Below are 19,632 nucleotides of genomic sequence, written 5' to 3' on the forward strand. Positions count from 1 at the left end.
ACAAAGTTAGAACAGAATGTAGCCTGGCCAAAGCCTTTCTGCGACGGCGCATTCAGAGCAGGGACAGAGGGAGGTTTGCTCCTTCCCGGGCCTTCCCACCAAGCCACCCCTCGGTGCAGGTGCTATCAGCCTCTGTTAGTTGCTAACAGATACAGCAATTCATTTAATGACTGCTAATAAATAGTGTATATAATAAGATAGGGGCTATGCCACAGAGCTGTTTGTTTTCCAGGAGCTCAGTCACTGCCTGTCTCACCATAGATGGTGTTCACTTACCTCCCAGCAGAGAATAACTTGGAACAAAGTGGTTTCAAGCATGGTGTTTGGATACAGGGGGAAAGGTGCTGAAAACAGAGGAATTATAGTGATAAATCCTCTTGTGAAATGTGAAAGAAGCTTTTAACACTTTTCTGACAAAACATCAATCTGACTGTATCGATCTATTCCTGCTGAGCTCTTGTCAGCTTCTGTCCTTTCCACCTTCCTCCTTCCCTGGAACTACTATCCTAGTCAGCTCTTCTTGTGACACCTTTGGAAGTCATCTCTCTTAACGGAGGTGTTGCTGTGCTGCTTCCTTCCCATTACCTGCCAGGAAGGATTGTTTTCCTCTACACAATTCAGCAGAGCAGCCACTGGCGCTGAAAATATTGATGGTGTGGAGGTGATTTGGAACATGGCAAGTTTCCTCAAACAAACAAGTAATGCAGCAACATTCATAAGCTTTGGCTGAGCTATCCTGTCATGAAATACACTGGGAAAATATTTTTTTCAGGCTTTTTTTCCTTTTACTCCAAGCCTAAGTGTAAAACAGAGCTGACAGACCAGCTGTCTCCTGTCTAAACTACCTTTAACAGGAACAGTAGAGCTGTTTTAGCTGTTCCTCAAGGAGCAAACAGGGAATAATTCCACATTTACTACATCTCTCACATTTACTTTGCATCTTTATAGACACAAACTAGGATACATTTGGGTATCCAAGTACCTAACAGCACAAGGAAAAAGAGATGTGATTTAGAAAATGCATGCCTTGGAAATTCTCAGCATCTCAGCCTGGTTTTCCTGACATGGTCTGTCCTTTCAACCTCTCTTTTCTTTGCCCAGGGAGGTCTGACAATAGGAATTGTCCCTTCCTGTCTTAGAAAGAACTCTCTGAGCAAATGATTCTTTCTGTGTCTTCCTGAGAAGTGCTGAGCACTTTATAGCAATTGGCACCCTGGAAAATTAAGTCTGCAGGAGTTAATGAGTCTACAGGAGTGTTTGTAATTGACTCAAAGTTGTTGTTTTTTCATGTGGCAAGTTCTAAAAAAAACAGCAGATGGTTTTGAAAGGTAATTCTTGACATGAATCCAGCTCCAAAAATGTTGTTTTCCATTTACTTCCCGTGTTTCACACTGTTTGTGTGTGATGAAATATGAGTAGCGCTACTGCTGAGCCGCTGTGCTCTTGGTAGGCTTGTGGTGAGAGATCTTTTCCATGCCTTTTCAACCATAGAAGAGTAAAAGAAAGGTGTGGTGTTGGTTTGTTTGTTTTTCCCCCTGTACAATACCTGCAGCAAAGACTCACAATATGGTAAAATGTACTGAAAACAGGATCTTAGGTGCATAAAGGTTTAAATTTTCTGGAAATGGGACATTTTGAGGAGAATTTTAAAAGTCATGTTAGTTTGCTGTGATGACGGAGTGGTGTGTAAGTTCTAGCAGATTGATGTTTAGGTTTTGATAATTGATAATAGGTTTTGATAAATCTGCAGAGATGAAATCCAGCCAGGTGGTGACAGCTATTTCACTACTCTGAGAGATATGGACATAAATAATAGCTGAGCAGTTGACCTCAATATCTGCTGGAGCTGAAGACAACCTTTCTTGAATACTCTCAGGTCTCTGTCTGGCCTTCCATGTAGAAAAGACTAGAACCCAGTAGGGAACTGTTGTCAGGGATTTTTTAAAAAATTTTATTTAATAAACAGTACAGGGAATTGCTGCAAACACTGAGTTCAGCCAGGTAGTGATGTCCATATCAGTTCTAAGCTAATATAAGATGTGTTTTCTAATTTTCAACTGGGCACACTTGGCAGTCTTATCTTTATTCAGGTGCTTCTTTTAGGCTGGATTATACTGCTGTAAATCTATGGAAAGATTGCTGTAGGCAACAGTGCAGTCCCTCCCTTGGGAATGCTTTGGTATTACAGTGCTGCTCCAAGAAATGTCACCTTGCAGCAGCATCACTGCAGTGTTTTGGAAGGTTAGTGGGCAGGCTAATTTAGGAGGAAATTACATTTTCTGCTTTAATTTTAAAACTACTGAACTTGGAAGGCAATAGATACAGGATCCTGACTAGGATTTGAGATACTTTAACCTGGGAATGTTTCAGTAGTAGATGTAGTTCTTGTACAATGAAATTCTTTGGTTTCTCCAGGACAGCATTTAATTGATCAGGGAAAGAAACAAGAATCACAGGAATGGTTTCAAAATGAGAGTTATTGAGGAATCTAAAAGAGGGACCACCCCCCCCAACACACACAAACACAGTTTCTGGTGTCACAACCTCCCTGTGTTAAGTGTGTGTCTGTACATGTCCTGCTGGGTGGGAGCCAGCATGAGAGGCAGTGCAAGCTTTCCCCATGGCTTGGGTGGAACTAGAGCAGCCTGTCTCCCACCCCGATGGAAATGAGGGGGGTTTTCATCAGCAACGTGACAGTATGTGCAGGGGCATGTGTGTTTTCTGTTCTTCGCTGTCAAGGGTTTTCCCAGTCCTTTTTGGTGGGAGAAATCTGGCCTTTTCAACCCAAAGGCTCTTGAGGGATAATATTTTTTACACTGTCTCAAAAATACCAGTCTCCTGACTTCCTCACTCAAAGGGAACCAAGGTTAACTTTGATTTCCCCAGGAACAGAATCCGGCCCTTGGCACTGAATATTCCTTGGCAGGTTGTTGTTGTTACTACAGATCAAAATTCCAAGATGTCACCGGCAAGCTCTTCTAGAGTACAACAAACCTTATCAAACATGCAGGGGGTGTCTTGGCACTTTATACTTGAATTGCCACATGCAGAGCAGAATCTGTCAGAGAGGTAAGACCCAGAAAATGAGAAAAAGGATGGAAAAATACAGGTTAATAGCAAATTATACTTTATCATTCTCTTGTTGGGATGTGGCAAAGTGACATCACTGTAGTCTTGCAGATTTGTGGTAAGAGATTTATCTTTTCAGCCATAACAGAGTAAAAGAAAGGTGTGGGGCTGTTTATTTGGTTTTTCCCCTGAGAAGTTAAAATCTGTAAATATTGAAGTGGGTGATGCTGCAGCCAGAAATCCATGTGGCTCCTGTGGCATGTTCCTTTTCCTGTATCCAGTTTCTGGTGGGAAAGCAATGACAACTGCTGAGCTATTTGAGAACTGGCTCTCTAGATACACACTTAGCACCATTTGGTAGCATGCAAGTGTATGAAGGCTCAGAGGAAGAAGTTGCCATGAAAAAAAAAATTGCCTGTTGCAAACTTCTCTTCAAGGGATCCATGGAAAAACTTCCTCCCTGTTTGCATTTGCCTGTTAAAATCTTACTGAAATGGGTTTTGATGGTAAAGCAGAACTAAGAAAGTGACAAAGATGGGAAGCTACTGCTTCCCCACAGAAGCTGCTGCAGCCACGGAGGGAACCTAAACTTTGGTTGTTGACACACTGTTCTTGAGAGCGACAAGAGAGATTGTGTTCATTAGGCCAACCCCATCATTCTTGCTAAAAGCAGGCTCAGGTTTCCATGTATATTTTCAAATCAAATTAGAAACGCTGCTGCTGAGACCTCCTTCAGCTGACAGTGACGGATTGCACAACCTGATAAACAGGAGGCATTCCTGGAGCTGTGCTAACACCCGAGTCGCCACAAGTGCTTAGATAATAGAAACATGCACAGAGCTATGTATTTAAATTAGCAGAGAGCTTCTCCTCTTCCCTCAGTAAAGCAGCCCACTCCTGGGGAGTAGCAGAAATGGGAAGGGTTTGTGTCTGTGCAAGGAATTGTTCTCTCAGTGGATGGTAAAAGGCAGCTTGCTCAGTGCTAGGACAAGAGACAAGGAGTTGCAGATAATTTATGGTAGATGGGAGTAAGTTATTATTGGTATTCAGCAATAATGACAATTTTCCTTTTTCACAAAGCTGTTTATACAGGCAGATGAAGTCATATTACCTAAAATAGTTAACAATTAATACAAAGTAATGAAGACATGGTCAAGTAGCTTATCAGAGTATCTTGTGCAAGTGCAGACAACTCGGGTAGCAGCTAAACATGAAGGCTACAGAGGCAGTTCTCCAAGGAAAATTAAGCTTGATCAGAAAACAATAACTATGGATACCTGAAGGAGAGGTGAAAAGGTACCAGTTGCCTGTGCGGCAAAGGAGTAGTGGAAAATAAAGAGACTGGCTGTGGCCTACCCTTAGGAGAGTGAAGTTTTGCCTCTGGTTACCCAAGGAAAATACCAATTTCCTTGATGCAATGCAAGAGATGGGAAAGTGAAGGTGTGTTCTCAGACTCTCGGCCTGTTTTACAGACCTTGGCATTTTCTTTCTGTTTAATTTGTGGTGAATTTGGGCACAGACCAAACCCCTCTCTCTGCAGCATTTCCCCGGTGCTTTGATTCCACATTCAAATGTTCATGAGGCAGGTTCACGTCGAGGTTTGTCCCTTTGTTCTTGGAGGTTTGCCTGGCTGCCGCCTTTTACTGTCTCCTCTGCCTCTAAGAAAAACTGATGTTATCTCCTGAAGTGAAAACTGCAGGTTCTATTTGTAACTGAGGATTTCCTGTGTGCCTTTCCCCAGCCCTCGCAGTGACGGCAAGAGGCAGCGGTGCACGGGCTGCGCGTCTTCAGAGAGCTTTGAGAACAGCCCCTGCACAGGAGCTGAAGAAATCCCCAGCCACCGGTGCTTTGATCTCAGATAAAGGTCAACCTGTCTGGTAGAAAGTGTGATGGGAAACGCTACCACATCAGCCTTCGCTTTCTCTTCTTTGTCCTGAAGTGATTCACTGTACCTGTCAGGGTATGCCTTCACAAAGACACCCGCGGTGTTTGGCTCTTGGGATAGCTTTATTCGTCTCTTAAGCCAGGGCCGACAAGATTTCATGTGAGCTGCTGAGAAACTGCCCACAGCACTTGTTATTACAGCAGTGTTTCATAGCTGTTAGATTTTGTTGGTTTGTTGGCGTTTTTAAATCACAGAATCATTTAGGTTGGAAAAAAACCTTTAAGGTCATTGAGTCCAGCCATCAACCCAGCGCTGCCGAGTCACTGCTAAACCATGTCCCCAAGTGCCACATCTGCACACCTTTAAATCCCTCCAGAGTTGGTGACTCAACCAGCTCTCTGGGCAGCCTGTTCCAATGCCTTCAGTGAAGAAATTTTTCCTGATTCCTAATCTAAATCTCCACTGGCACAACTTGAGGCCTTTTCTTCATGCCTTGTAGTATATATAGGCCTAGTGGTATGTTAAAAAATTAGTTATGCTGGTCTTACCCCAGCAAGTATTGAGAGTCTCTGAGACTGTTCAAGCACTGACAACTGCAAAGATCCACCTGACACAACCTCAAAGTCGCTGACATGCAAAGCTTTGGGGAGCTGCATGTTCCAGTCAGTTCTCCTGACACCACGTCTGCAAGATCATCACTGCTGGGGGAAGTACCTGACTTACACATGCTGCAGGTAAGACTGGCACAACAATTTGGCTAATAATTTTGTTATAAATGCTAATGGAGGGGGGTGTTTAATTACCTTTGAATTCCTCTGTAACTTTAGAAATGTTGTTGCAGCTGTGAAGATTAGTTATGAAGTGACAAGTAACTTGCATAAAGGGAAATACTTTATCTGCTGAGTCTCCTCAAAGCCATGTTGGCTTTGTGACTGGGGCTGAGTGTGTGTCCTCCTTCTGGACTGGGATCTGTGCCCTAGCAAGGGCTAAGAGATGCTGCTTAGGGTGAAACAGAATAATATTCCCAGGTGGGGTGCACCATGGAAATAGTTACTGATAATGGGAGGATCAGAGTTTATCCAGTGCATCTTTATAAAGGTCAGTTAAGGCACCTAGAGAAAAAAGTTGCTTCTAGGTGTGGCTAAGGAAGAAAACCAAACAAAAAGCTAAGGACTTGCTTTTATTCTGTCCAATCCACCTTTTGGCACTCTGAGGCTGCCATGAGGGGGAAGTAGCATCTGACCTGCAGAAGGTGGGGATCATTTCTAGTATGTGATCCTCAAAGTGAAAATGGAAACAGGGATTGGATCACTGCTCTTGTCCATCATTCAGTCTCTTGAACACCATTCTGACAGGTTTTTCAGAAGGATTTACTTCAGACGTAGAGGGCTGGTCTCTCTTGACCTGTTGTCAGTGGGGGCACCTCTAGATGATGGTTTGGAGACAGAAAATAACTTGGTTGCATCGAATTCCTGCCTGTCACTCCTCAAGGTCGTGCCAGGATGTAGCCATAAGTGTCAGTTTATTCTCCAGAATGTACCTCTCCTTTTTCTAATCAGAACTCACTGCTATCATTTCCAGGAATAATCTAATGAGATGGGCTTGTGTGAGATGCAAGAATGTTTGCTTGAGCCTGTGGAGAGGCTTTGGATATCACTGGAGCGTTTTCCCTTCTTCCATTGAAGTATTCATTCAGGTGCCAAGTGATAGTAAACACCTGCCCATACTCTTGGTTATTTGACTGACCCATTAAAGCCCAGTGTTATGTTTCTAAAATCAAGCTCTTACACTTGGCATAGTTTTTAAGGTGGTACTGGCTTTAGAGATGAGAAAGGAGAGGTGTTGAGGTGTTTTTATGGTAATATCCTAAGAAAAATGCATACAGACTTCTGTGAGAACATAGTCAATTGGTAAATGTGTTTTTCAGTGGTGGAAGAGAGCCCTGCTACCACCAAAGGCTCCGAGGTGAACTTGCTAACCACTAAGACTACTCTGCAGGAATATATATTTTTTTTTCATTTTCTTAGTAATTTTGGTTCTTCAGTTGGATTTTTTGTTCATTTGAACTCTTACAGGTTCCAAGGTTTTCAGAGGGATTTCACTGAAAATGGTTTTGTACTTTGTGCTTGAGGTGTGCCTAAGAATGCTTTTGGTGGACAGCCACATTTTCTAAATCCCCCAGCAATATTAATGCTGATTTGGAATATTTTTATTCCACACCAAGGATTTTTATGCCATTGTTTGTCCTTTGAGCCTCTGTCATTGGAAGATGTTATTTAGGGTTTGTCTGTATCAGCAATCTGTTAATTACAAACTCAGAAGTATTAGAAGTCATATTACCACTAGTACTACATTCTAGTATTCAGTATAGAACCTCTAATGCACACAAATTTTATTTCATAGAGAAGTAGGTGGTTCAGGTAAAGGTTTTGCATAATGATGAAAATTTCAAAAATGCAGTTTAGGTGATTTCTTTCCAAGTTCAGCGAAGTTTAATGAAAAACAACTGTGCTACATCCATGAGTGTGAGCTGGGTGCACAGACTGTCATCGAGCACCACCTTTGTGCTGGTGTGTTCCTGTTTGCTGGGATTGTTTGCTTTTGGATGAATGTTCCTGCTAAGCAGCTCCACGCATTCTTAGCACATACTTTTCTTTGGGGCAAAAGGTGGGAGAATATGGGGTTTTTGTGAAAGAGATTGTTAGTATGTTTCTGATAAACTTAGAGCTGCAGTGGTGTTTAGCCAAGTATTGGAAGTCTCAACCATTCCAACACTTTGCATGTTGTTATGAAATAATTCTCAGAATTTTGATGTGCTTTACATCACTTTCCCGTGTTCTTTTGGTGGCCTGTTAAAATACTCCACTCCGTGAAAAAAATCAAACCAAAACACCCCCTCCCCCCCCGCCCCCCAAAACATACGTCGAAGATAATATCTGGCCATAAAACTACTGGCTTGGAAAGCATCCCTGTATCTCTTTGGCACCACGGCAGAGATGCAGTGGTGGGCATTGGATGGGATCTTGCCGAGGCAGGACTGGAAAGGCGGGAGAGAGACAACCGGGTCAATAACCCGTATCATCTCTTGATGCTGCAGTGCCAGCCGTAAAAGGATGAGAAGAGCCGCTTCCTATCTGATGGCAGGATGACAAGAGTGAATGCTTCCCGAGGTCCTCAGCTGCCTCTGCGATAGGCTTGAAAGAAGAAGAAAATATCTTGTGAATATAAACGAAGGGCTGTTCCATCTGGCTTGAAAGGCGCTGATGGTAAAAGAGAAGAATCTCTCTCTAACGCTGTCAAAAGGAGCGTGGAAGAACTCAGCCCTTCAGCAGAGTCCCGTGTCCGGCGGTGCCGCGGCAGCAGCGCGGCCCCGGCTCTGCCCTCCCGGCCGAGCGCAGGCAGCGTGTGCGGACCGGGCACCTTCGAGCTCCGCCGGGCCGAGCCCCCGGGGCGCTCCCTCTGCCGGCGGGGCCGCGAGGAGCCGTGGCCGCGGCCGGAGAGGAGCAGGTTCTCCCTCCCTCCTTCCCCGCCGGCCCGCGGGAGCGGCGGTGCCCGCGCGGGAGCGGCTCCCGGCGGGAGGGCGGGGAATCCACGCCGGGATTTCGGAGGCACACTGACATCAGGGGGGCGCGGCCGGCGGCGGGCGGGGGCTGCGCGCTGAAAGGCGGCGGGGCGCGGCCCGAGTCACTCCGGAACGGCGGCGGGGCAGCGCGGAGCGGCTGCCGGCACTGCCCGGGCTGGATCCGTGCCGCCAATGTGCCGCGGGAGGCGGGCGCTCACCCCGGCCGTAGGTAAGCCCGGGCGGCGCTCGCCGCGCCGCACACACCCCTCCCGCCGGGTCAGGTGCGGGCGGGCGGCCGGGGCTCCCCGCGCCGCGCTGGGGGCGGCCGCGCTGCGAGGCGTGCGGGAGGTGCGGGCGAGCCGCGCTCGCTGCTCTGCGGGGCAGCGGGCGGGAGAGCCGCGTCTCGGCTTCCCGGGCCAGCAGCACTGAGCTGGGCGCGATTCGCTGCTCATAGAGAACCTCCGGGTCCGTGCTCGCCCGTCCCGCCCGACGCGGGGTCTCCGGCGCCTCGGAGCCTTGCGGAGACCTCGGTGCCAGACTGCGGCGTGCGGGGCCACCTCTCCCCGCCGCGTCCTGCCCTTGCCCCGAGCCTGTCACTCGGCCCCCGGCAGCGACAGCCAGCACATGGCTGTGTGCGGGGAGCTCGCAGGGCCACTGCATTGCGCTCCCTCTCGCTTCGTTCGCAGTTCGCTGAGCTCTGCCTGGAGAGTCAGAGCCGCTTCGTGATTGTTTTAAAAAGAAAATAAAACAAAAAAATCAAAACGAAAACCAAAAAAACCCGACCGAATCTTTCGCACGAGAGGTTGTGGTTGCACTTTGCCAGACGGGACTTGCGGCAAGGACCATGCGGTGAAGCCGAGCGCTGGAGCGGGACCGCAGCCCTAAACTCTGCGATCGCAAAGGGAAATAACAAACAACCGGAGCAGGAGCCGCGCACCCGCCGCCTCTTCCCGGAGACCTGCATCGCAACAGCCCCGCTGCCTGCCGCAGCCTGCAGCCGCCTGAGGCTCGATCCAGACACTCCGCTTTGCAGGAAAGGCTGGATTTCCTCCCCGTCGCCTCCGGACCGAGAGAGCCGCGGCCGAAGGAGAGGGCCGCTTCCCCGGGCGGCCCGGCCCGCTGCATGCTGACCCCCGGGAGAGGGGGGCTGCGGTGAGCAGCAGAGCGGGGCTTTTCTCCGCTGGCCCAGTAGGACGTGAAGATCGGCGAGCGAGAGCTGTTCGGGGACGAGGAGCGCAGCCCGCCGGGCTTCCCCGCCCCGGGGTCCGGGAGGGCGAGGAGCCGGGGCCCCGCCGCCCCCCGCCCGCTGGATTTGCCGTTCCCGGTGGCTCCCTGCACATCAGTAAGTTGGGACCCGCCGTGCACTCACACCGGGGCCGGCACTGCCGCGGCGAGCAGGTGCCGCGGGGCGCTGCGGCGCCCGCCCGGCGAGGGGCGGCTCCGACCACCCTCCCACCGCCCCTCTCCCGGAATGGAGGCACTGGGCTGCTGCGGGACGGCTCGCTGGGGACCGCGACCGGCTGCAAACGAGCAGAACGTCAAAAACACCCCCCAATGCTCCTCGCAGGTGGGGGCCAGAGGGGCCGAGGCGGGGGGTGCCGAGTGCGGGGAAGCCCCGGGGCTGAGCGGCCGCTCGGCTGCTTTAATTGCCGGGCAATCCGCCCTCCAGAGGCAGTGCCGGGCTGAGATCTGCCTTCCCCTGTGGAAAAGGGAGAGAAGGAGGGCAAGGAAAAAAAAAAAAGCCCATGTTTTCATTCATAACTTTTTTTCTGCCCTTTTTCCCCTCCTCTTCCTTCCTCTCCGTCAGCGCCGTGATCCGCTCGGCTCCGCTCGGGGCGCAGAGAGCGCCGCGCCGCCGCTGCCCGCCTGGGGGCTGCGGGGAGCGGGGCGGGACGGGGGGCCTGGCGGCGTGTCCGAGCGGGTGTGGAGAAGGGGAGGGAAACGGGATCCCACCCCCGAGGTGCGGTGAGGGAGCGCAGCCCCGGGTGCAGAACCGTGAGGGCTCTCGCCGCCTGCGCCGTACGTTATTATTTTGTTTTACTCGGTTTTATTTTATTGTCCGGGGGGAAGCAGTTTACGAGCGATCTGCGCGGGGGTGGAGGTGGCTGGTTCAACTCTCGCCCCGGTCTGCAGCTGGGCTTGTCAGTCTGCGCCGCGTTGATGTTGCGCTTTCCCCCCAAAGATGGCACTGGATGTCTTTCGGATTTTCTTGCGATATTGTTTTCTATCCCCTAGGGAGCCCAGCTCCTGGCTGGTACAGCTGTAAATCTTTCCCTTTTCGCATTCATTCACCCTTGGCTTGTTGTGGATTTGTATTCAGTGCTCGTGAAGAAGGCGGCTTGTTGTGGGGGGTAGAAGGAGGGTGGTGAGGCACTGGCACAGGAAAAAGCTGTGGATGCCCTATTTCTGGAAGTGTCCAAGACCAGGTCGGATGGGGCTCTGAGCAACCTGTTCTAGTGGAAAGTGTCCCTGCCCATGGCCGGGGGCTTTGGAACTGCATGGTCTTTAAGGTCCCTTCCCATCCAAACCTTTCTATGATTCTATTCTGTGAATTAGAAGTGAGAGTGTTTGGGTTTCTATTTAATCTGGTGACCACAAAGCCCACACAGGTGATGCTCGATGTAAAATGAAATCTTTGACTACTGGATGAGGACAAAGACTTTGTGTCCTGGCAGAAGCTGTCACTTTCTGCCCATGGTGACTGCCTGTTAGGAGAAACCTTTCCTCTTCTTGTTCTTTCTGTGCTTCCACACCACGGTGCCTTTTTCTCTCTGGAGTGGGGAACAGCTCCATGCCAGCTGTGGTAGGCAAGAGTTTTGGAAGTGCTTGATAGCACTTACCTTTCTCTGCTTTCAGGTAAACACTTATGACATCTCGGGGGGGATGAAAAAGGGACTTTCCTTCAGCTGACAGTAAAGAAAAGCGATTTGTTGTCTTGGTTCCCTGCATAAATGTGGCACTTAGATACTCAGCTACATTTTTGTGTAGGTACAGAACTGTCACTGCAGTTTTCTCAGTCAGTGTTGCAATCTTCACGTCCCTAGCTAGGAAGGGGATGGAAATGTGTAACATCTCTATTATTCTCCTACTATTTAAAAGATAGACTAGCAGATGTTCTGTTTATTTGAGAAGCTTTTAATCTGTCTTGTGAAAATGGATTTGTTCTTTGCTTGTGTTTTGAGGTTGTTGAAGGGTTTTTATCTGCTCTTAACATTTTTATGAATCCTCAGGTACTTTTTTGTCTGACACCTAGTTCATCTAAGCCTTTTCTACCTCAATTTTCTTTCACACTCCGGCCTGTGGTCAGGAAACATTTGAAAGCAGGTTGTTTGCACCCTTGCTTTAATCTTATGAAGGAGCATATTAGATTTGTAGGCTGAGTTACTTTCTCATAGAAAATGTCTTGGCCACTTGACAGCACTTAGTTCAGGACTCTGTAATGCACATACGTCACTTTAAGAGGGAGACTTTCCAAGCGCACTAGGAAGCAATCTGTGGAGCTTTCTGATGCTGCAGATTCAGACAGAAGAGTGAGAATTGGGCATGTTCCTCACTCTGCCACACGGAACATGAACGTGGTGGTATTCCTGACTGTTTCCAGCTCAGTTTCGGGGGCATTTGGAATTGCTGTTGCTACAGACAGATGCTGAGTTCAGTAGCAAGGGAGAGGCACTTCCCATGGCGTGCCAAGTAAGCATACAAGTTAATACTGGATTTTTTTTTTCTTTTTTTTTTTTTTTTTAAATGGCATGGGGGCTCCTTTGCATTCCTCATCTATGATGCCATACCCAGACTCTCCCCATTACTGGACTTTGGCCAGATCCTCAGCATTGCTGTAATCCCCTGCTGAAAGTGATCAGTACCAGGTGGCTGGGGCAGTTTGGGCTTTGCCAGATCACTTCTGTTTTCAGAAAGTATCCCGTGCTTTATCCCTCTGCTGCCCTTGATCTCATGTGTGTATATGTACACACGCAGTGTTTATTTACACCTTCTGTCTCCTTTCTTATTTTAGGATTTCAGATGCATGCCAGGTTCCTGCTGAATGCCAGCAGCAGAGATCACTACAGATGGAGCCCCAAAGTCAGCATGGCAGTGGCGGTTCCCTGGTGGTGATTCAGCAGCCCTCCCTGGACAGCCGGCAGCGCTCGGACTATGACAGGGAGAGCCAGCCCACGACCATCTTGTCACTGGACCAGATCAAGGCCATCAGGGGCAGCAACGAATACACCGAAGGACCGTCTGTGGTGAAAAAATCGGGTCCGCGGACGGCACCGAGGCAGGAGAAGCATGAAAGGACTCATGAGATTATACCAATTAATGTGAATAATAACTACGAACACAGGCCCGGCCATGCGGGGCACGTGGCACATCAGCATAACGCCAGGGCTCCCGTCCTGAGCCGATCGACCAGCACGGGGAGCGCGGCCAGCTCCGGCAGCAACAGCAGCGCCTCCTCGGAGCAAGGGCTGCTGGGGCGCTCGCCACCGTCCCGGCCGGGCTCCGGCCACAGATCCGATCGGACAATCCGGGCGCAGCCCAAGCAGTCGGCCCTGATCGTGGACGATCTGAAGGGGCCTTTGAAAGAGGACTTGACGCAGCACAAGTTTATCTGCGAGCAGTGCGGGAAGTGCAAGTGCGGGGAGTGCACGGCGCCGCGGGCCCTGCCCTCCTGCCTGGCCTGCAACCGGCAGTGCCTGTGCTCGGCCGAGAGCATGGTGGAGTACGGCACCTGCATGTGCCTGGTCAAAGGGATCTTCTACCACTGTTCCAACGACGATGAAGGGGACTCGTACGCGGATAATCCCTGCTCCTGCTCCCAGTCACACTGCTGTTCTAGGTACCTGTGCATGGGAGCCATGTCCTTGTTCCTGCCTTGCTTGCTCTGCTACCCTCCGGCCAAAGGATGCCTAAAACTCTGCCGGGGGTGCTACGACCGCGTCAATCGTCCGGGGTGCCGGTGCAAGAACTCCAACACGGTCTATTGTAAACTGGAGAGCTGCCCCTCCCGGGGTCAGGGCAAGCCCTCATGATTTTGGGAGGGAGGTTTTCTTCCTCCAACTTCAGTTTTTCAGGTTGTAGCTGATTTTTTTCCCCCTCCCCATCTTTTCTTCTTCCCCCCTCCTCTCCCATTTTGGGAGGACTGTTCTTTTCTTTTCCTTTCCGTCTCCCCAGCTTCAGATACATGAGTTCTCCCCCTTGCATCTTTGCTCTCCTCCTCCTACTGACTTGGCTGAGTGTGGAGCATTTCATGCAGTCGTTGCTGCTCTTTGGTAAGTGTGGACCTGGTATCTGCACCTGCCACTCTCTTGGGCAGGGTCTTTGAGTTTGTAACTGAACCACTCCTGAAAGAGACAGTCAGGGCTCACTGGGCTCTTGAAGCTTCTTGCTCTGTGAATATCTTCCCAAAGATGTTTTTTTGTTGTTGTTGTTCTCAGCATTTTATGGGTTTTTTTCCTTAACCTCCCAGGTGCCAAGGAAGAATAACTTTCCTGAGTGAGCTGGATTGTGAACTAACTTTTTGTGTGTGTTCTTTCTGGAGAGGGATGTAAAATAAAGGCTTCACCAAATGAAAGGCCTGACTCTTCTATAGGCAGCCTGCTTCTTTTTGCATCCTTTTTTTCCCCCCCTCTCTTTTTGTCTTAACTTTTGGAACATTCTCAGACCTGAGAATTGCCCTGCCTCCTTTTTCTTTTTTTTTTCTTTTAAAATTACATTTTCAATATAACTTCAGTTTTTGCTACACTATGTAGATCTTCACATTGGAGACATTGTGGCTGCAACATACTCATTTGTTTCTTTTGCTGTCCAATCTTTGAAGGATATTGCTCACTCCACCCTCCTAATCCTGTTTTTATAGTCTGTCAGTATCAGTTGATATTAAAGTTGGTGGTGTTCATATATCCAAACGGCCTTCAGGTGTCATTGAGTCACCTAAATTGTTCTTGAATCCTTCAAGTCTCTTGTGATCCTTTGGCTTAGTGAGTTTAGCTCTGCTCTGTGCTTTATAATTTTATTCTGTCCCTGTTTTATTGCCTTAGCCACAAATTGTGGTCCTTTTTTGTATATTTTATGTATAAAACACAAAGTTGAATCCCAACTATTTTTAAGACAAAAGTCTGTTAAAACTTTTTTTATTGTAAAGAATATTTATTATGTGAATCTCTATTATTTTATGATATTTATTGCAAAAGACTTCAAAAATGTACTCATGTCTGAATATAACAAAATATCAATACTTAACGAAATAAGGATGACACGAAGAAAGTACATATGTTAACTATAATGCAGAAAATATATTAATTAATGAACATGGCTCTGGAGTTCTTTTGTTACAATGACAGCTTGTGAGCTACGTGTGTGTATTGCTGGGCTGTCCCTCCTTCAGGTCTGTCAGGTGGCAAATAACCTCCTATTGATACTTCAAAGCCACTAGTCTGTGCTCTAGTTTAGTTTACTTAAGTTTAAGCCAACTATATATGAAGTAAGTTTTTGCTATGGGATGTTTAATACAATTGAATCTATGTTGTGCTTAATAGTGCCAAGAAATGGAGGCTCTATTTATTTACCAAAGCATTTGGAAATACAGTTGTGGAGGAGGAAACCACAACTTCCAAGCTGGGGTTTTATTTTTTGTTGTTTCTTAAGGAATACCACATTAACATGCAAAGCCATTTAAAATTTTCCTATCTAGAACTTCTTGGCTGGTTAAATGGTGCAGCAGCTGAAGAAATTAATCTCCCCCGCTCAATTCTAAACAAAAAGCTAGAGGCAGGATGAAAAGTAGCAATTGTGTTGCTGTAGTTTGGTAGCTTTGAAATCTGGGAATGTGTGTGTGTGTTTGGGCCTATGTCTGCCTTACTTGGTTCTTTTCCCATACGTTTTCCAATGTCAACTGAATCTTCTGTCTTTAAATTAAAGGCTCTTAAGGATGACCTAAGTGTCACAGCTACTTGTGGCCATTTAACACACATTCAACAGAAAAAGCTTTTCATTAAGAGTGAATGGGGAGACCTCATTCTTTTCCTCATATGGGTCAAGGTTACATCGCAATTCTCCTGAACTTTAAAAGTTTTAAACGGATGTAATTTCACATGGTGTTCAGACTAAGTGGTTCTAGAGAAACTCCACTTCAGAACACAGCAGTGACTTGACAAATGTGTCATATCTTGCTTTTTTTAAGTCGCGCTGCTTTGAATTGCCATATTCAAGCTGCTCTGACTCCCAGCACAGTGATGATTTCAGTAAGCTTGCCTTTTTGTAGTTAATTCCATCCCAGCTGATGCAGTGTCATGGAATGGAGCTGACTGAAAAGCTGCATTTTTATTAAACAGCACAGATGACCCCCTGAGAGATAGAAAGTGAAATCATCATCTGAGTACACCTAGGAATGCTCCGCAGGATGCGGGTGGTGCCGCTCCTCTCTGTGTGACAGAAGTGACGGGCTGGGGGGCTCGTGGGGCAGCAGTGGATGTACACGAATTCTGCTGTCCAAGATTTCCTGAGAGGAAGCAAAGCCAGGAGAAGAATGTTCCTGAGGAGCAGCGACTCGCACTCCTTCGCTATCGCGGCGCGTCTCTAACAGCGACAGCTGCAAACAGCCCCGCAGAGACAATGGGGGCCTTGTCCGATGCTGGCCGGAGATGTCCACTGGTAACTGTGTGCTGACACCCGGGAACACGGAGCCAACTGCCTCCTCTCAGCAGGATCACAGCCAGCTCCCTGCTCAGGGCGTGTGCTCCAAGGGTGCTGCTTGTGCCTCCTCAAGGAAAACTTTACCCTCTGTACCTCTGTCTCTTTTTTTTTTCAGCCAGATGACTTATCCAGGGGTTTGGGTTGGTTCCTAGCAGAAGAGAAGAAATCCCAAAGGACCCACGTGTTCTCTATCCTTTAATGATTGTCTTCCATCAGGAGCCATCTCATGGCACTGATCCAGATCTCTTTTTTTAAAACAAAATCAACAAAAGCTATGCTCTAGTTAGTCATGCTAACGCTCCCTTTACTAACCAGATTTTGGGAATAACTTGAGGTTGCAGTTCCTTTGGAGAAATACTTGACTTGGACCTACACAGCAATGAGAAGAAAACAGTTCCTTGCAGGTCTTACATGGTTTTCTAATTGCCAGGTAGAGCAGGCAGTGTTAGAAAAATGAGAATAATGGTTTTCTCTTGGGTTAGATGCTGTATGCTTTGTATTTAACGTACAAATGTATCTCAGTTCGCTTTCAGGTACTCTCTGGAATGCAAGGTCATTGCTGTTATGTCATGGAAAGGACTGGGAATTCATTCAGGCAGATGGATTTTGTGGTGTAGAGCCACGCAGGGTTGCACGAGAGCACATGAATGTCTTTCCAGCTGAAAGAGACCAGAGCAAGATGACAGATGGATGAAGCTGTGAAGCCTCCACAGCCTGAAGAGACGCAGGTTACTTTAAATATGCCCCAAGTGGTCAGCCGCTGTAGTGTGTTCTACTTTCCACAGTGGAATGGCCATCCAAGGATGCAGTGTTCTGTTGGAAGGGGGTTTGCTGAGGGGACTTCCAGCAATTAGAGGGCACTGAAGTGCAGATTTGAGTCCTTCAACCCAAAATTTGTCAGGGGGCTGTTTGAGGTTACCCCTCCATGTCTGCAGAGTGCCAGACTGTCAGAGCCTGTTGCAATGTAGGCCATAAAAAGTACTTTTTTTCTGATGTTTCCGAGATGTTGTTTTGAGAAGCCAGGAGAACTCTGTGTAAAATGATGGTGTAATTAGGCAGCAAGTTCAGCTGACCTACTGACCTAATTGCATGGGTGGGTGATGGATTTGGCTGAAGCTGCCATCTAGTTCTAACAGTGGAGGCCTCCGATGCATAAGGTCTGGGTTGAAGGAAAAAGGGAAGTCCAGCAAGCTGGAATTCTTGCTTTGCTTAGTGTCTCAAACCTCGTGATAAGAGATGAGTTTAGGAAACTATAATTTAGCAATAAAACCAGTAGGTAGATAAAGTTTCCACGTTCCATGCTGGAGGAATCCATGGCTGGAGTGAGAACTTGCCCTCAGAGTTGGGGTGTTTCTCCAAAGACGGCTCCATTACACTAATGCTGGAGTGGGTGAGGGCATTATCTGAGGGGGGATAATGCCTAACAAATGAAAAGTACTTGCTCTTGTTTATGGTTCCATATCCTAAAGACAGGTGGGAGAGGATTAGCTCCTCTGTCTGTGATAAAGCAAATCTGTTAAGAGGGATTAAAGGGGCTAGATGAAGTGTTTTAATGGACTTATATGAAGTAATAGATTTTTGTCCTGGAGGAATGTTCAGGACTCACTGATACTTCTGCATTTCTTGTTCTGCTAAAATTACCTCCAAATTCTAAGGAATCCTGATTAATTGTTGGCTTTCTTCCAGCTGGTGCATTTGTGTCAGTCATGGTGGTGCTTCAAAAAACCTGGAATAAAATGCTGTTCTGCTGTCACACAGCTGGATTTCCCAGCCTTACACAGCACATGGGGCTGCACAGGTCTCCTTCTGATGACCCTTCATTTGGGGGGCAGGTTGCTTTTAGGGGAGCTCTTCATCATGTGTGTAGTTCTTCCCCGTGGTTGTGTTCCACCTTCCTCTGGCTGGTGTGAGGAGCCAAGGCATGGCTCCTCCCCTCGGCATTGGCTACCCCCATATGGAGCCCGAGGTAACGAGCTTCCTGTTCCTGTTTGAACAGAAGGATCTGTTCAAAAACTTTGTGATCTCCAGAGTGATATTTACAGCTCGGTTTATATTTGTGAGAAAGAGATGCAGTGCTGTTGGTTTTCCCAGTAGCTGCCATTCCCACTCCTGGTGAAGATGTCTTGAGATGAGATACTCCCTCATTTACTTACCAATAAATACTAACTTGGGAAAGATTTCCTGCAAACCACACATGGTCTGCCTTTTTAGTTTAAGTATATAGGGGTGAAACACTAGTCTCAATGAATAACTTTTCCTTTTAGCATCAAAGAAGAACCAGAAATTCACCTGGATTTTTCAATTTTCCTGATACATGCATGGGACAGTATTAAAAAAGAAAGAGTGTACTTGCAGAAGAAGTCCATATTCCAAAATTAGCTTGACAGTGTAGTTGCTCTTCATTTTGGAGCAGAGAAGCATACATTTGGTCAGTCCCTTGAGAAAGGTGTGCCTGATAGCCGTGGCTCTGGCCTTGTAAGCACGCCCTGTTTTTGTGAACCTTTGTCTACACTTACGGTGCCCCGACCTGAAAACAAACATCCTGCAGAACACGATGGCAGGAGGCACAAACAGCCTGACAGAGGCTCTGCCCCCAGGGGCTGAACCCCATTGTGTTTGTGCAAGAAGGAGCACAATGGGACATCCTGCCTGACCCCCTGCCGTAGTATGACCGGGTTTATTCCATGGAATATTTCTTCTGAATGGAGCTGATGGATTTACACCAGTGAATGAGCTGGCCAGGCAACGGAGTGCTTGCACTGCCTTAGGAATGCCCAGGTTTCCTACATGTTAGGATGTTCTTAGTTTGTGGCATAAAGTGACTGTGAGAAGTAGCTGGAGCGCCCTAAACATAGGCTGAAATTACATAACTGATTAACTACTTAATGGCTATTTTAAATGAAACCTCCTGTTTTCTGGCACATGCTTCAATTTCCAAACCACCTGAGAGTTCTTGCAGCGCCGGGAGGATTCATTCCTCTTCCATGCTCCAAGCAGGAGGAAGAGATGAATTTGTGTGACCTGGTAAAGGTTCTCTCCAAAGCTTCATTTCTTGTGTGATGTCTGATTTGTTGCTTTTGGATCTGTGCACTTTATGAGTGGGACACTTCCAGATGAAAATGAAGAAACTAGTTGCCTGGAAGGAAGGGGAAAGTCCTGGAGCTTTCCTCTAACCCAGATATTGGGAGATTGCACAGTACCCTCTTTTTATAGCAAAGTCTTATCTAAATCTAGTCTCATTTACCTGACCCCTTCTTTTTAGGGAATAATTGTCCACGTGTTCATTTTTCTACATGGCATGCAAAGTTCTCCTGGATGAAATGTGCTGTGACTACAGGAGCACCTGGGCTGTCACTGAGGCACTTGTTGATTAATACATTTTTACATGTCCTGTATCTCATCCAAATCAAGGTGAGGATAAACC

The 19,632-nt window shown here is 47.5% G+C and overlaps 1 protein-coding gene across 5 annotated transcripts; it reads left to right on the plus strand.

Moving 5' to 3' along the window:
• The first annotated feature begins 4,942 nt into the window (after positions 1 to 4,942).
• Positions 4,943 to 14,829, plus strand: SPRY1 (sprouty RTK signaling antagonist 1). Of its 5 annotated transcripts, XM_069012626.1 has the most exons (3): positions 8,670 to 8,745; positions 9,203 to 9,858; positions 12,529 to 14,829. In XM_069012626.1, the coding sequence occupies exon 3, from the start codon at positions 12,584 to 12,586 to the stop codon at positions 13,544 to 13,546; it is 963 nt and encodes a 320-aa protein (XP_068868727.1). In that variant the 5' UTR covers positions 8,670 to 8,745; positions 9,203 to 9,858; positions 12,529 to 12,583; the 3' UTR covers positions 13,547 to 14,829. The 5 variants fall into 5 exon arrangements, with proteins under 5 accessions (XP_068868726.1, XP_068868729.1, XP_068868727.1 ...); XM_069012625.1 differs by lacking the exons at positions 8,670 to 8,745; positions 9,203 to 9,858 and adding an exon at positions 4,943 to 5,688; XM_069012628.1 differs by lacking the exon at positions 9,203 to 9,858 and having other exon boundaries at positions 8,610 to 8,745.
• The last annotated feature ends 4,803 nt before the right edge of the window (positions 14,830 to 19,632 follow it).

The sequence above is a fragment of the Aphelocoma coerulescens genome, chromosome 4 (assembly GCF_041296385.1).
Source record: "Aphelocoma coerulescens isolate FSJ_1873_10779 chromosome 4, UR_Acoe_1.0, whole genome shotgun sequence".
Classification (NCBI taxonomy): Eukaryota; Metazoa; Chordata; class Aves; order Passeriformes; family Corvidae; genus Aphelocoma; species Aphelocoma coerulescens.

Coding starts and splice junctions, on each gene's coding strand:
- SPRY1 (XM_069012625.1), top strand. CDS start 5,609: ATGTTCCAGTCAGTTCTCCTGACACCACGTCTGCAAGATCATCACTGC. Junction 5,689..12,528: donor CTGACTTACACATGCTGCAG/GTAAGACTGGCA, acceptor TTCTTATTTTAG/GATTTCAGATGCATGCCAGG.